Source organism: Anarrhichthys ocellatus, unplaced genomic scaffold (genome assembly GCF_004355925.1).
Source record: "Anarrhichthys ocellatus isolate YVR2014 unplaced genomic scaffold, GSC_Weel_1.0 scaffold20, whole genome shotgun sequence".
Lineage (NCBI taxonomy): Eukaryota > Metazoa > Chordata > Actinopteri > Perciformes > Anarhichadidae > Anarrhichthys > Anarrhichthys ocellatus.
This window is the reverse complement of record NW_022280050.1, coordinates 2,228,200-2,245,748: the sequence shown is the minus strand read 5'-3', so window position 1 is coordinate 2,245,748 and position 17,549 is coordinate 2,228,200. Positions and strand designations below refer to the sequence as shown.

The window sequence follows — 17,549 nt, the reverse complement described above, 5'->3', positions numbered from 1 at the left end:
GAAGGAAAAATACATCGTTAACAGTATTAGTTCCACCTGCGCTTTTCCTCCTATGGCACGTCCAAACGTCTGCTGTGACAAAAACCTACAATAGGTGACAAAGTGACACTTTTTGGCCCAAAAATCCATTGTTGATTATTTACTTTTAACACTCAGGAAACCCTGCTGCAGTAGGGTTGGGGTTAGAATTTGGCATTTCTCTGTCCAACTTTTCATGTATTGTAACATTTTGAATGTAAAGCTGAAGAAAGCCACTGGATGGCGACAAAGGTCTTTGGAGAAGGCAGCCTAAAGCCTTCAGTTAGAACTCATTTTTATTCATTCATTTTTATTATACAATGCTATGCTATTGTGTAAAGATAATGGCACTTTTTATGAATGGATCTAACCCAAAGTCTGAGTACTTAAGTCAAGTATGGGAAAGATAATTTTGTACCATTTGTGGAGGCTGAATGTGACTCCTCTGAGGCTTTCCAGGATGCTCGCTTATACCTACCTGTAACACTGTGGACGTGTTTGTTAGAAAACTCTCCAATTAGAGCTGCCCTCTGTCTGGCAGCCACACAGACACTCAATTAGAGGACCCGTCACAATTTAAGCAAGTCACTTCTTTTATTGTCAGACTAGTCAGCATCGACAAGGAGCTCATTTAAATTGCCGGTAAAGCCCAAAGAATGAATTCACTTTAGTTTTTGAGTTTAAATAAGGAAAATGCTTGCTGTACCGATTGCTTGTGGAGATCAACCGTATGAAACTTCTTTAAAAGATGTTTTGAAAAATGCTACGGAAATATCACATGAAAGTGATTGTTAAAGTTGGGGGCATATTTTCAGCACCATGGACAGCTCCAAGGATACAGCCTATTGGAATGATAGATGTTTTAGTAGGGATTGTAGATCTTTTTTCTAGTTGTGGTTTGAAAGCAGTCCATATACGAGATAACTTTATAAAGTATATTTACATAGATATATGTAGCACATAGGAGAATATTGTGACTCACATGGCCCTTACAATACACAGCGAATACAAGTTTCATACTCGATTATTTTGATCATCAGTATATAATTTAAAAAAAGAGTTGTAGTCTCTTAAAGCAGAATTATTACTATGTCCTGGTGCATTCAAGTCCAGATTTGGAGACATATACGACTTCAAGTGTACTAAATGTGACCATAATGATGCTTTGATTTTGATGTAAAAATGCAAAAGCTTGTGAGTTGTGTTCTTGGACGAAAGAAACGTACGTGCGTAAAGTGAGTGATAAAAGGAAAAAAATATCTATTCCTGTGCGGGGTTTACATCCTCAACATTACCACCTTACTGCCAGCGTCTGCAGAATAAACGCGAGGCAATAATTGCGGAGCAAGATCATAAATCAGGCCTGAAATATAACCTGGCAGAGCAAAGGTTTCCTCCATTGCCAATGTGATATTATGATATTGGAAAGCTTTCCCGAACAGGTTGTGCGTCATGCCACTCTCTATTAGGTGCTAATTTCGTCCTGCCCTGGAAGACATTTATCCACCATCTACTCACCCTGACAGCACCCAATAAACCCACCACTCCCATTCATCTCCACCCACCTCCACCCTCTCTCCTCGCCCCTCGCTCTCTTCCTCTCCCTCTCTCTCCTTTCCGTCGAGCCTTGGTGAATTAAAAAACAACATAGGAGAATTGTGTTTGTTCGGCCAAGAGGATTATTTTTCTGGTACCTTAATAGTTTTCCAATAAAATCGCCTTTGACACTTTGTAAATCTTTATTTGGAGGACCTGCTGCTGGATTTTTCTCCAAAGGAAAGGTAAGATAATGTCAGTTTCTTATAGTATCTTCCTTTATGTGTTGGCTCACTGGAATTGCATTTGACCATCGTGACAGATGTTGATTTAAAGAGAGATCAATAATGCAATTCTGGCCTCCTGGAACCATGGTGTCAGCGCAACGGGGAGCTGAAACCTAAAGGTTTGATTCTAGTGATGCCGCACATCGGACACAAAACCCTTATGCATCTGTTTTAGGTCTCCTCTGGTAGTTTTTGACGGTGCATCGCGTTTGGGAAGCATCAATAGACTTTTACGCACGAAAACAAAAACCATGTAGGTCCATTTTATTAACCATACTATGCCACAGAGCAACCTGAAGACTTTTTAAGAAACATTAAAATGTAATAGACATCGCGTGAGTAAACTGGCAGAATAATTGGAGTAAGTCAAGTCTGTAAAGCGAGCAGAAAGGCGCGCGTAAAACATCTTCAACTGCCTTAAAAGCTTAACAAGCGTAACGCTAATAATACCATTATTTCTGGTTTGGGATTTTTCGGATTCATATCTTTTGTTTTGATGACACATGGAGTGCCGTTTGTTCCCCTTCACGCGTCAGTTGGACACGGTAAGGTATCCACTCTATAGCTAAAGTTGAAATATGACATTTCGCAGTTTGTATGTTTTGTTTTTTTAATCAAAGGGGCTTTCAGCACCTGCTGTTCGTCTTTACTTAATTGTGTTGGTTAAAGGATTTGGATTCAAGCAGTGAGGGGAGGAAAATAAAAATTAGACTCGAAAAAGCAGGGGATTTCAGCCGGCAATGTGGGTTACAAGTTATGATGTTGTTTTCTTTAATTATTTGTAGAAATATTGGAATTATATATATTTCTCTAATATTGATTCCATCTGTGAGGTTTAACTGGGAAAAACGCCACTTTTGGCAAGATTTTTAATTATGTGCGTGTATATTTTGGTGATCCGGAGATTTTATAGTATAGTATAGAAATTTGCATTAAGCGTGAAGTTGATCAATGCGTAGAAAACATGAAATTCATATTTAAATAACTTTGTATTCTCCAACTGGAAACAATGGGTGTCAGTTTGAAATATTCACTCAACATGAGAACAGATTACATCTTGTCACTTTTAAGAATCTGGATGCCTTACATAAAGTGTTTAGATAGTATTGTTTTAAAGTTGGTGATCAAATTACTAGATCTTATTCATATGAGTTAGTCATCTCCTTGTAATGCACATGGAAGCACTTTAATTGCAGTCAGCCTGTGCCGTTAACCTAAAATGTGTATGGCACAAGGTGAGGCTTCAGTGAAATAGTTATTTATAAGTCAAAGACCATAGACATGTGTTTCTTTCTTTTTCTTTCTAAAGTTCTTTCCATGAGATTCCAGTTCCCCGCGCGCAACAGTACTTGATCTCGGCGGGAGGAAGCGGACGAAAGGAAGATGGCCATCCACGTCGAGGGTATCGTGGCTATCGTGATCTTCTACGTCCTGATTCTGTTTGTTGGGATCTGGGCCGCGTGGAAGAACAAGAACTCCGGTGTTGGCGTAGACCAGAGCGAGCGCATCATGGTCGGGGGAAGGGACATCGGATTGTTCGTTGGTGGATTCACAATGACCGGTGTGTTGGTTACAGGGATTCTTTGAATTTTTGTTTGTTGGTAGGTGTTCAACATATGAGGTCAGAAAAAACAATAAATTCCATCAACGCACGGGCAGCACTGCGGCCACAAATGTAATTGATTACCACTACTTTCAGAATTACAATCAATAAAGTCCTGAACACTTAAAGACGCTGCAACTTTTTGCTGACGTTTTAAATCAACTCCGTAAGTTTAAATATGTGCCGTGAGTCCGGATGTCCCGTGTAATTGTTGAATGACTTCAATTCTGTTTTCCCCACACCAAATGTATTCAGCTGGATCTTTACCAAATCACATTCACAACTACAAGCCGGTTTAGTGAATCCCTTTCCATCCACAATATACAACCATGACTTGTAGGGTTCTTGTTATTATAATTGTCTTCTGCAACATGACATGCACCAAACTGTTGTTTTTTACAAAATGTTCTTTCTTGGTTTCAGCCACTTGGGTGGGTGGGGGCTACATTAATGGGACAGCAGAGTATGTCTACCTGCCGGACTACGGCCTTGCTTGGGCGCAGGCACCCTTTGGATACGCTCTCAGCCTGGTAGTAGGTAAGAGCCAGTGTCTTTGTTTAAGCCCTTTCTTTAATTATACTGTAAAAAGCCAGTGGATTAAATAACCATGTCTAATGAGAAGGCATTGAGGTACCTTTTAAATAACCATACCAGTAGTTTTGCATGTTTTTAGGCCTTTTACTACAAAGTGATCATCATGTCTGCTTTGATTTTTGTCACTCTGCAACATTGTTGTGTAGCGATGCAGTGTAGACTTTTCAAATTAATCTGCGCCTAAAACTGCAATAGCCTACCAGACAATAATGACATAACTTTGACAATAGAAATACAGTATATCATAAACAAGAATACTATAGTGCTTCAACCACACACAAACAGGAAGTTCCATAGGGTCACGACATGCAAATTATGCGCCAGATACAAATTGTGTGTCAAGTTACGATATATAAGATATGATATAATTTAATTGATTCAGCGACCGTGAAATACACTTCAGTTGTCTCTCACCCTATTTGTCTTCCTTACCTTGTTGTTTGAAATCATTCAGGTGGGCTTTTCTTTGCCAAGCCCATGCGTTCACGTGGATACGTCACCATGCTGGATCCCTTCCAGCAGCTGTATGGAAAAAGGATGGGCGGCCTGCTCTTCATCCCTGCACTCATGGGGGAAATCTTCTGGTCTGCAGCCATTTTATCTGCCCTGGGTGGGTGATTATTGGACAGGGACACTTAAATAATAACACCTCCATGTTAATGAATACACTTACACGACTAAACTCATGATCTGAATGTGTTGTCCTGCAGGTGCCACTCTGAGTGTGATCGTGGACATAAATATCAACATGTCGGTGGTGATCTCAGCCCTGATAGCTATCTTTTACACGCTTGTTGGAGGACTCTACTCTGTTGCATACACAGACGTGGTCCAGCTCTTCTGTATCTTTCTGGGCTTGGTGAGTTTCACAGTCCACGTCTACCCAGCATGGACTCTAAAGATGGCAATGAATTCCAGCATTGGATAGACTTCTGTATGCATAAACAGGGTTACTTACTTACATCTACAGACAGTAGTCTACTGTGTACCTAGTATTGAAATGCTATCAGACTTTGTGGAAAAATGAGTAGAACTTGAATCCAATGTCAGAGAACTTTAACAGTGGAAACCTAATAAAATCAATATCTATATGTAACATCAATGCTATTTGCATTTTGATACCCTCCTCTCCATCAGTGGATCAGCGTGCCTTTTGCCCTGTCCAATCCCGCCGTGTCGGACATCAGTATTACAGCCAAGGAAGTAATCTACCAGTCACCCTGGCTGGGCAAGATCGAGCCTGAAGACAAATGGCTCTGGGCGGACAACTTCTGTTTGCTGGTAAGCCTATTTTTATCAGATGATTCATTAAGAGGCATTTTATTTTATTTGTTTAAGATACAGGAGTATCATTTAGAATAACTGGAAGCACTGTTGCAGAACAGCTTTGTCACATTTGTTATTGTGCCAAGAGTAAGTTTCAGAGCTGTGGAGGTCTTGCTGACTGTTATGCATTGGTTTGGTGTCTGTATTTACTATGGTGTTTCTGTTTCTAGATGTTGGGGGGGATTCCCTGGCAGGTCTATTTTCAACGGGTTCTTTCTGCCTCTTCAGCTACCTACGCCCAGGTCCTTTCCTTCCTCGCTGCCTTCGGCTGCTTGGTCATGGCCGTCCCCTCTGTCCTCATAGGAGCTATAGGGGCCTCCACTGGTAAATACACACATGCACATTACATTGTTTGGTACAGCTTCATTGTGTAAAATACTGTTCAAATAAATCAAGATTATTGTCCTTTGGTTGTAAATGGACATAAGCCAAGTACTGATTCAGATCACATAGCTTTGACTGCATGTTGTTTACATCTGGATTAGATGCCTACAAATGACACAAAAATGACCAAACTGTAATAGCAACCAAATATCTATTCTACACACACACAAAGTGGCGTCTGGATCGCAGCCATTATATCACGGATGAACACAAACATATCAGACACTGATCCATGAGTGATGTGCTTAGACACACACACATTGATTAAGCAGTTAATGAAAGATCACAAGACAATTAAAACATCCAGGAATGTGATCCTTCATTCAAACAGGAAACTGTGATCAAAGGAAAAACGAGGCCTTCCTGGGTTGTTTGTACCCCAGCTGCTTTATTTTCAGATGCAGATGTATACAATATCTGGAGGGTAATCAACATCAGATGGATCCTGTCATGACGGGCAGAGGAGAGAGTCATCAAACCATGCCGATTTAGTGAATATTACATCTGAAGAGGAGCTAATTAATCTGGTCCGTCTGAAGCTGTTTCATGTATAACCAGCGCTAAACAACCACTGCTTGTGAATATCCAGGGGAAGGAGAGAAAGAAACAGAAGGATGAAGAGAAGGATAAAAAAAAGTGGCAAAAAGACAGAAGGATGTCAGAGGGTTTAAGGGGGAAAGAGAGATAGGAGAAATAAGGTTTTCCCGCTGAATGGGAGGGTGGGGGCAACAGTGGAGAATGGGCGGATGTATATGAAGGGCAGGAGGTACGTATTCCTTCACTATGGAGTTAGACCTGATAGTTTCACATAGACATTCATTGTTCCCAGACAGTGAATCCTAATGACTTTGATGATCCCATCACTTTTCCTGTAGCGCCTCCATGAAGTCCACATTTGCAGTTTTGACTGAAATATCTCAGCAACTATTGGATGAATTTGATACACACATTCATGTTCCCATCAGGTTTAACTGTAACAACTTTGGTGATGATCGGCCAATATTTAAATTTGTACAATACTTTGGTGAATGACCTGTGAAACTACTGCCACTCCCATCAGTCACAGTGTAACTTTGGGTTTAGTGCTAACTAGCAAATGTTAGCATGCTAACCTGCTAAACTATAATGGTGAACATGGTAAACATGAAAAATGATATCTTTGCCAACTGTAGATAACCAGCTCAAAATGTCTCATCATAATAAATGGCTTCCCATGGCTCCAATGGCTTCAATGAAATTATGATTAATAATGTTTACAATTAAAATGCAATTAAACTAATGTATTCTACAATACTGGCTCGTGTTTCATATTAGGACCAATGATCCATAAGGCACAAACCAGTGTATTAGCCATAGTTAATATTGCATGGATGTCATATTTTCAATAAGTATCTATTATTTCTGGCATCCCTCTTATTACTGTTGGTTTTCCCATGTATTTGGACTAACAGCACAGCATTACATTTATAATCCCTGCTGTATTCCAGACGTGAAGCCCTTTTGTTTCACAGCAACTAAAACAGGTGTATCCACAGGGAGCATTATAATAAAGTCTCAGAGTCAAGCCTTTTGTCTTGAAAGCTAAGAGATCAGTACACAAATTGGAATAAAGTAATTATTATTATTTAAAATTCAACAAATTGAGCAGGAACATAGTTTTATTAATCTTAACATAGGAACATGGGTACAGCCTGCTCAACATCAGTTATGTTGTGTTGTTGCCTCACACAAGTCCATGCAAGTTTAGTAATTAAGGAAAATATTTTTGTTTTATTTTGCACATATAGATAATCCTGATATTCAGAGAATATTACTCATCAGAGGTCCAAAAGTATGCCTTTATATTTCTACTTATCTTTTACCATTTCTTCCTCTAGACTGGAACCAGACTTCTTATGGGTCGCTCGCTCCGAAGGATAAGGATCAGTCAGACATGATCCTTCCCATCGTGCTTCAGCACCTCTGCCCGCCTTACATCTCCTTCTTTGGTCTGGGCGCGGTGTCGGCTGCGGTCATGTCATCGGCAGACTCATCCATTCTCTCAGCCAGCTCCATGTTTGCCAGGAACATCTATCAGCTCGCCTTCCGGCAGTCGGTAAGAGTAACAATAACAATAAACAACAATGATGCTAACACACATCTGCACAGTTTAAGCCAGTGGTTGCAAACATCAGTCAAATAATCTATAAATCAATTATAGTTTCATCCCAGTGTCTTACAAATATGTCAGATGATTTTTCTTGCTGAACATACAAAACCAGACTCCAAAACCTTGAGACAACATCAAACATACAAGCTCAGACTTACAAGAACTGAAAAATCTATTTCTTTCAAAATAACATCCTGATGACTTTGAAGTAGTTCCTGAAGTAACACATTTTTTTGAGTAAAATATCTCAACAACTATCACACAGATTGCCACAAAATTTAATTTGATCAAGCTCCATCAACTAATTGCAATGGTATTCCCATCAGCATTAAACTTTGTGTTTAATGCTAATTAGCAAATGTTAGCATGCTGACACACTAAACTAAATTGGTGAATATTACACCTGCTAAACATCAGAGAATGTAAACTGACATTATCATTTAATTCAAAGCACCACTGTGCCTCATAGAGCCACTAGCTTATCTGTAGTCCACATTTGATCTTTTCCTCTTCACTCTGTTATCTCTTTCTTCTCTCCGCCAGGCGTCAGATAGGGAGATTGTTTGGGTGATGCGCTTCACCATCTTTGTATTCGGAGCTCTTGCCACTGCTATGGCGTTGCTAACAGGATCCGTGTATGGCCTGTGGTACCTGAGCTCCGACTTGGTCTACGTCATCATCTTTCCCCAACTTCTCAGTGTGTTATTCGTCAAGGGCACCAACACCTATGGCTCTGTGGCTGGCTACATCTTTGGTCTTTTGCTGCGCATTGGTGGAGGGGAGCCCTATCTCAAACTCCCCCCCTTCATCTACTACCCCGGTTGGGTGACCCAGGAGAGGATCCACCACGTCACTGGGGATATAGAGCACTTTATCCAGCAGAGGTTTCCGTTCAAGACTATGTCCATGCTGGCATCCTTCTTGGCAAATGTGGCCTTTTCTTACCTGACAAAGTACCTGTTTGAAAGCGGTACTTGGTCACACAAGTATGACTTCCTGGACGCCGTGGTGTCCAAGCATAGCCAGGAGATCATGGACAAAGCCACACTGGTGAGCAACCAAGACAACATCATTCTTTCAGAGATGGCGCCCGTCAAGCAGGTCCTGGGTGCGTCACTCGCTGGGACATTCATCAACACTGAGGTCCTCAGTGATGATGGGGCATCCAGTCCAGAGGCTTTTCACAATGAAAACTAGGCAACAAAGGCACAAAGAATACTAGAACCAAGGGATTTAAAGAAGAAGGAATAATCGAAGGGGCATCCACATTCTTCAGGACACTTGCTACTGCCGCACCAGAAGCCAAATCAACAGAAATCTGCTGTGGCTTCCGAGTGACTCCACAAGTTTGTTTTATGCTGATTACATGGTGCCTCCTTCTTTTTTAATATCCCTTGCCTAGAACCAGGAAGATGACAGATTAGCTGTGTCGAGCATAACATACTCATTCTTTTTTTTTCAAATTGTGACTCTGTGAATCTAAAACCACTACAATCATTTTAATTTAAGTGCTGCAACCATGAGGAACTTTCAGGGGAAAAATAGTGGCTGCTGTGTACAATGACGTCTTCAAGGGTTTGCTGCGGGTAATGAGAATAGTGCAATATCTAACAAAGGAATTGTGTCCACGTCGAAATAGCAGTGTGTGTGTGTGTGTGTGAGTGTGTGTGTGTGCTTGAGTGTGGCAACAAAGCAGTGAATATACTGAAACCTTTTCACAGACTGTGAGGTTTAATTTGGCATAGAGTCAATTTATTAATAGCAATAATATTTGTAGGATCTATGTTGTATAGATAGATACATTGTACTGAATGTTTAGGTTACTGTCTTTCCTTTTAACTTGAAGACCAAGATATTTCTTATTTTATGTTCACCTTGCTCTTAATCCTCCTGTCAATCTCGCTAATTCCAGACTCAAAAAGTGCTGATTTAAGAACCACATGCCACCGTGATATTACCAAACTCGCCAAACAGAAGGTTGATATTGGATGATTCTGCAGATTCCATTCAGTCTTGACAGTTTCAACGTTCACTGTCAACATGTTTGAAATTCATAGTCCAATGCAACATCCCCGTGTTGGAGCTACAATATGGTTGAGGTAAAATCAAGGTCCACGTTAGGAATGTAAGTCTAATATTCACTCCGACAGAGCCTCAGCTTTTGTTACACACCACCCTGATGTTTGCAGATTCACGTATTCAATATACAGTAAACCTGGATTGTTTAATGTTTTTCCTGTGTACTTTCCAAGCAGCCATTGGCTTCCATTCATTTCCATACGTTATGAAAATCAATTTGCAATCTTTGTCTTTGTCAAACTTACGATTGTGTTGTGCATCTTTGAATTAATGTGCATTTATAACTGCATTTACGATAACATTGACATCAATTAAAGCACATATGATGTTTTTGGAAGCTCATTTTCACACACATATATATGTATATATATATTTATGTACATATATGTATATATATATATATATGTATATAATATATATACATATATATAAATGAATAGAACCTAATGGCAGCCTGGATGAGAATTCAGAAATCTAAAACACTAAGTTTTAAAAATGATTGGCATTAAGAAACAGTGTACTTCATTGATATATAAAATGGTCACACAGACGCTATTTTGAAACATGCGTGTGTATGTTTGTGTGTGTTTGTGTGTGTGTGTGTGTGTGTGTGTGTGTGTGTGTGTGTGTGTGTGTGTCTGTGCCTATCATGGTTTCTTTGCTCATCCTAAACCTGTATTGACTGGCCAGCCACAGCAGGTTAGCGGAGACAGGAAATTATTGTTTCTCCCGAGATGGTGTCAGTCGCACCGGTCTTTATCGATCCCCAGTCGATTAGCCCTCAGGACATTTGATTAATGCTGCAAAGAGGTTTGAAACTGCGGTTTATAAGGGTTTGTTTGACAGTGTGTCATTCACAGCGATGAATTTTCAAAGTTTGTTTGTGATTGAGCACCATCATTCATAAATTCCCCCAACGTCAGTCCTCACATTTTCCCAGGTCTGGCTGTTTCAAATGAACAGGCACACTGCTGCTCCGTATGACCAGAATCAAAAGGAGTTGTCACTTCATACCGTGATTTCTGGCATTGTTAAGTGTTACTGTCCAGTTGACTTCTTTGTGTTTCTCTCCTCTAAGAATTGCTGTCGTTTGTTGGTGTCTTTTTAAATCTATGGACTCGCCTTAATTTAAAGGTCAGACATGGAGAATTCCTGGGTTTGAAACTCTGGAAAAAAGTGACCACTTTTATAGAGATCACTTTTTCAGTTAATTAGGCTGTTGAAATTCTATATTTAATTTATTGTCAACAATTAAGACCAAAAACAAAAGATGTATTTGTCTGTCTCTCACTATTCTCTGACCTCCTGACCCGATCTATGGCGCTCAACCGCAAGCCCATTCATTACGACTTAAGACGTGTAATCCTTAAAAAGGGGTCATAAATATAAAGTGTAATTTTTTAAAAGGTGGAACAATTTGGCAACATATAGCTGGGCACTGCAGTTTCCAGAAAACAGGAGTAAATGGTGCATTTGTTGGGGACTATTTATAAATTAGGCATCCTATTGGGTATTTAGAGCAGCAGGACAATGAATATGAGTTGACTCAATTTAAACTACAGTGCCCATGTTGCTCTTACTGAAGGAATATATATTATCCAGTGTGAAGGTATGGTTCACTGATGTGTTTTCAATAGTTTCTTGGACAACAATGGAGCTTTATGGCTCGGAGGAACAAGCTATATCAGGCTTTAGCTGCTCAGACGATACTTGTTAGTAGGATCAATTCATTGTTGATTTTGGTCTTAGGTATTATGCGACAATAAGAGAAATCTAGTACAACACCAGCCTTATCCTTTAAGGCGGCAAGCTGACCTTATAGTCAGTCTTTAGAGAGAAGCGGACTTGACCCCTTTAAGCAGCCATATCTGCTGAGGTACAGTGAGACGCACCAAATCCAAGCCTGATCCTATCTCGTCTCTAAAACATAAATACAGTTGTGGGATTTATGATTTGCCACCAAGATGACGTCAGCTTGAAGCTGAATGGGGCGACTGCTGGCCTGATGTTATGCAAAGTGTCAGGCAATCTCAACTGTGAATGTAAACCTTCCTCCTCATCAGATAAGCTTCACAACGTGTGTCGCACACAGAAAAGAATCTACGTCAGACGTTGAACTGGCACAACTCTGTCTATATGTCGTAAATTGCAATGATGCTGTATTTTTGTGTGATAAATGTACATACCAAAAAAGTATAGAAACGATTTAGTCTACTTTTAAATGCAGCATTAAAAATGATGTTTGTTTACAGTGAACTTACAGCTATTTATTTATTCATGCAGTGTCTATAAGAGTATAGTTGTAAACATATGTAAGGTCAGTTGAATAAATTATATTATTTAGCACATTTGTTTTTTTCTCTCTATATGTACATACTTGCATTATAGCATTTTACATTTGTACACAATTTGCATATATGTCAACTTTCAATTATTATTTTATTCAACTATTTCAGAAGATATGAAAAAAATATGGAAAGATGGATGTGTGTGTGCTCGTGTGCATGTGTGCGTGCGTGCGTGTGTGTGTGTGTGCGTGCGTACGTGTGTGTGTAGAGTGTGGACTGTTTGGTGGAGGGTTTAATCTAGAGGTTGCCGCCTGTTTGGGCGCATCAATCAAAACGCCTGCCTCAGAATTGTTAGACTGCAGAAACTCGATGCTGTCAATCTTTCTCACACACACACACACACACACACACACTTCTCAGATCCCAGCATGTCTACACCAGTCTGACCCCTCTCTGAGGGAAGAAACATTCAAATTGTGTTATTTCTCAAAGTAGAAGAGAAAAGAATATATTATAGTTTGTGAAGTTCCTTTTTAACTGTACCTGAAGTATATTACAAGGTTTAGACTAGAACTAGTTTTATTGTGAAATGGAATAATCACTCATAACTAAAACATATTAGGGACTTGACTTAAAGTAATGGGAAAACAACACCATCAGGAAACCAGGATGGACAAAAATAAATAAAATGCAACTGAACAAATTCAGTAGTAAATGTTGCTCCTATGTCAAACCCTCTTATTATTGACCATATTTATGATTTCCGACAAAACCCTATTATTTTGTGAAACAAAATCCTTACATAAAACATATGAATAACAACTATAAACCACTTGTTTTAATTTATCAACTTGCATCACAGGATTTATAAAAGCGCAACTTAGTTGGTCTTTAATGTAATTTGAGGGTATTGCATGAAATGAAAGCATGGCGCCTCTTATCTGAGTACATTCGGTTCTTTTCACTTTCTCTCGCTCTCTGCCTTTCTCGGATTTCTATATTTGACAAGTCACCGAGTGCTTCTATATAGATGCTTATTGTAGTGTATGAGTCATATAAGAATCTATGAAAGAGCTCCACGCTGGGTTTTTTTATCTTCGTTAGTATTTTTTCACTAATGATATGGTTGGTTGTGTCATTATGGTGCCATTTAGAGACACTTCTATCACAATCCCTAATGTGCTTTCCAGTCTTGCTCGTTTTAATTGAGACAGTCGTGTTTCAATCTCTAAGGCTGATACGAGGCAGTTGATTCATATGTAGATATAACACCTCTCCCTGTCACATGCTTCATCTTGTGGGAATCATGTGTGCACCCTCCTCGCCTCCAGAGCAACACCTAACAGAAAGCTATTATTCTAGTCTGTAGAAAGAAGATTGAGGCAGGTGGGCAGGTTTAATACGTACATAAAAGTGTTAGTGTCAATGAAACCTGCTACAGTGGCAGATGATTCACCTGCAGGTGACAGACATGAGATTGGTCTGATAACACTGAAATTATACCGAGGAATGTTTTAAAGTGTGTTATCATCTCACGAACACACTCTTTGGGGAATAGTTATTCATTTTCAAGTCAATTATAAAAGCACATTATAAAAAAGTCTCATGCAAGAATATATTCGTATTCAACTAATGCTGGCACATCCACGATCCATCTCGAGGAAAACTCGTGCTTGGCAAGATATATTGACTATTTATACTATTTCTTTATTTTACCATTTCATATTTTAAGATAAATGTACGATCATTTAGCCCTTTAAGCAGGAGAGATTTGCATTCGAGATTTGCAGGAGAGACCTTGTACAGTGCAAGAACAATGTTTTTGCATGATAGTGTGAATTGTCAGATAAACAGATCACACGGCTGATTCTTAGAGTATTTTATGTTTGATGTATCATTGGCCTTTTCATAATCCCTTGAAGAAAAAGAAAAAAACCCTCTAATGAGCTATGTTCGTCCCTCCTATCCTTATCTTATCCTGTTATCTGACCCTACAGCCTAGCCACAGGCTTCACGACTCAAGCTTTCTCGTCACTGACGCTTCCTGTGTTTAAAACAACCGAAAATTCCCCGAACGTCATCAGTGGTATGTAAATCACACATAGAGAGAGAGAGACAAACACACACATACATTCAGCCCTGCAGCACAGCTCATGACTTATTCTATCTAAAATGACAAAAAAAAAGTCAGAAAAGCAGTTGGAAGTGCTGATGAAAAGCCGACTCATTACACTCTTTGACACCCCTTATTATTTATTTATTGATTACATATTATTCTACATTTTAATTGCTTTGAGGTTTTTATAACAGCTATGATTTAGTGTCTAATAATAGATCATTTATACCTTCAGACAATTTAATTAAAAGCTTTTCCTTGCTGTTACATTACACTGACATCTATGCATTTGGAAACACTGATTGGCTGATCCGGACTGGCGCTGGTGGGGAAGGTGTTACTTTAATGTTTAATTCTGGGCCAGAGGTATCAATCTACAGAGGCAGCTGCTTGGGTTAATAAACTAAATCAATCAGTCTTCAAAGTGGGAAAGAGAGAGGACCATTTTTGTTAAAAGCTATCCAAGGGAAGGTCGCCTTGCACATTTTAAACTGATAGGATAATAGGAAGAGGTGGTAAAAGCTACAAATGGCTTTGGGCCAAGAGGCTTGGCTGAATGAGAACAAAGGAGCAGAAGAGAAGGAAGGAAGCTGTCTTAGTAAATTAAATGCATTGTCAAGATCAACTCCAGTGCCCATACACTGCAGTAGCACGAGTGGAGGATATGTCTTTTACTAGCATTGCTTTTTAAAATTGTATTTAGATGTGCTGGCTATGCTATCTACTGAGGTGAATTTATCTCAGATAGACAGAATGTGGAGTCCTAAATGCAGCATACCTGGAAACCTGAGACCATTTAAAGATAAGACATAAAACAAAAAGAACAGAGGTCTAGCTAAAGAAGACAGAGTGGGATGAGGTAATTTATAGCAATAAATGTTGGCTCATTTACTGTTTTTTCAATAATGGCAAGACTGGAAAAAAGTCATCGTCATTATTCGCATTAGACTAAGTGCTCAACTTCTCAGATCATAAGTGGGGGAAAGAGGAAGGAGGGAGAAATGAATGGAGAGGCCAGACATTTACTGTCGCAGCCTTAGCTCATATGAGGCATGGGCTGGACTGAGAGTCTCCACCCACCGGCTATGTCCTTGCTTCTGTCCTTTATCATTTAAGAGCTGATCTCATGGGAAACTTGAGTTTCTTCAAGAGTACAACCAGTGTCAATCTGTAGAACCTGTTGGGGCTGTAATGCATATTGTTTGTTTGCAGTTTATTGTCTTTTTATTTTCATATTTATCCATCCAGATTATTAATTATAGCACTGCACATCCCTGAGATCACTAGGCAATCCAACAATTTATCAATTACTTTAATGCCCTTTTCCATTAGTTTTCTGTTACTGATTGACAGTCTGTTGGCCAGAGAATTGTGCTTACAAAAGTAATCATCTGCTCTATGTTGTTGCTGATATCCTTTTCTTGAACTTGCCTGGTGTCGTCAAATAACTTTGCAGGAGAGATAGTCTCTTAAACCATTGTTACATAACTATCTATTTGGTCTTTTGCACAAATTGCACCCTCACACACATAGCCCTCCAGGGTATATTTTATTAATGCTGGTAATACTGTAGACAGGAACATAAATGATTGGAGGTTGTATTATGGAGCTGTGGCCAGAATAGTATAGCACCATAACAAACTGAAACTGGACAAACAGACATGTATCACTTGGTAAGCACATTGTTCTGCAAGCAAACTTTAAAACAATAAATTGTAGCTTATGTGACTGATTATGTCTTTGCAGTAACCTCCTGAAGTTTTGTCATCACATGAGGAAGGCTAACACGAGGTACAGTGTAAATAAAATGACATGAACGTAGCAATACGCCACATAACCTGGTGGGCGGAGTTTGTTTGTTTCTTCGGACAGAGCTAAGCTAGTTGTGTCCACTCTTTACGCTAAGCTAAGCTTCAATATTATAAATAATCATATTCGACATTATTAAGTAACCTTGCTTTGTGAGACAGCTGGATCTGAGCTGTGACAGACTACGCTACAGACAGTCTTTGAATAAAGATCCTCCTGACATGAGTTTACTCCCTGTGCTGGGAGAGAACATTTTCAGTTTTTCTTCACTCCTTTGTGTTTCCAGCTCAGCTGCGTCATTAGCAGCCTGCCTTCAGTCCCGAGTGGGTTTCATATTAGACAGTTAGTCACAACAAATACACACAGACAAGCAGAGAGAACTCTTTCTGACAGTTAAACACTATTCCTTATGGTCCAACCTGCCAGCATTAAAAAGGTAAAAAATAATCAAATGTTCCAATTATTTTCCCTTGACATTTCTCACAACGCTTTCTGATTTGTAAAATTATAGAGAACTGTATTTAAGTCAATCATGTGAGAACATTGCAACCATCTTTATTAGACTCTGCCTCATTGTCATGGCTGATTATGTCTAATGCACCTCCTCCAAAAGCAGGTGTTCTTCTGGGAGTGTAATGAAGTTATGTCTGTGGTGTGCGATCTGGATGTACTCTGGACAATACCTTTGGGCAGGTGCACTGTCAGGTTGGAAAATGAGCCATGGAAAATGTCATGTAATTGAGTGAACTCCAGTCATACTGACGTGCACCATCATTTATTATATTCCCTTTTCCCTGCCACGTTTACTGAAGGTATACCGCGTTTCTTGTGGAAATGGAAAAGCAGAAGTAGTTACTTCAAAGCCCTTTATCAGCTGAAATCTTTTTTGGTCAAACAAACATTCACATCAGTTTAATCACATTTCTCAGAATTCATTCACCCATCAGACCAAACTTGCAAACATCACTTTGATGCAGACTAATACACTTGTTGATTCACTTACTCGTGGAGGCGACTGCAGATGTGCATTAATAAGAAGTCAGAAGTAAGTGTGCCTTTATATCATACTTGTGAACAAAATGACTATGTGAATATTTGTCTAGTACATTAAAACTATGTCGTATTAAGGTCAAAGAACAAAATACAATAATGGCATAATCATCATGACTATGGATTGTTTTAGGGTTTATGTGTGCAGTCATACCTGCATACTGTGTATGAGATGTATTGATGACTCTGTCCAGTATGGTGAGTGTTTCTGGTCTTGTGTCTGCTGCTACATAACAGCTTTCAGCTGTCAGACCCACTGGGACGTATGTCTTGTACTTATTGACATCCCTTTTGTTTTTATTTCTTTGAA

At 39.4% G+C, this 17,549-nt stretch overlaps 1 protein-coding gene across 1 annotated transcript; it reads left to right on the top strand.

The window, feature by feature from the left end:
* Positions 1–1,602: 1,602 nt before the first annotated feature.
* Positions 1,603–10,354, top strand: LOC116389525 (high-affinity choline transporter 1-like). The gene is made up of 9 exons (XM_031858248.1): positions 1,603–1,799; positions 3,151–3,402; positions 3,868–3,981; positions 4,493–4,648; positions 4,749–4,897; positions 5,176–5,319; positions 5,535–5,688; positions 7,626–7,843; positions 8,441–10,354. The coding sequence occupies exons 2-9, from the start codon at positions 3,225–3,227 to the stop codon at positions 9,092–9,094; spliced, it is 1,767 nt and encodes a 588-aa protein (XP_031714108.1). The 5' UTR covers positions 1,603–1,799; positions 3,151–3,224; the 3' UTR covers positions 9,095–10,354.
* The last annotated feature ends 7,195 nt before the right edge of the window (positions 10,355–17,549 follow it).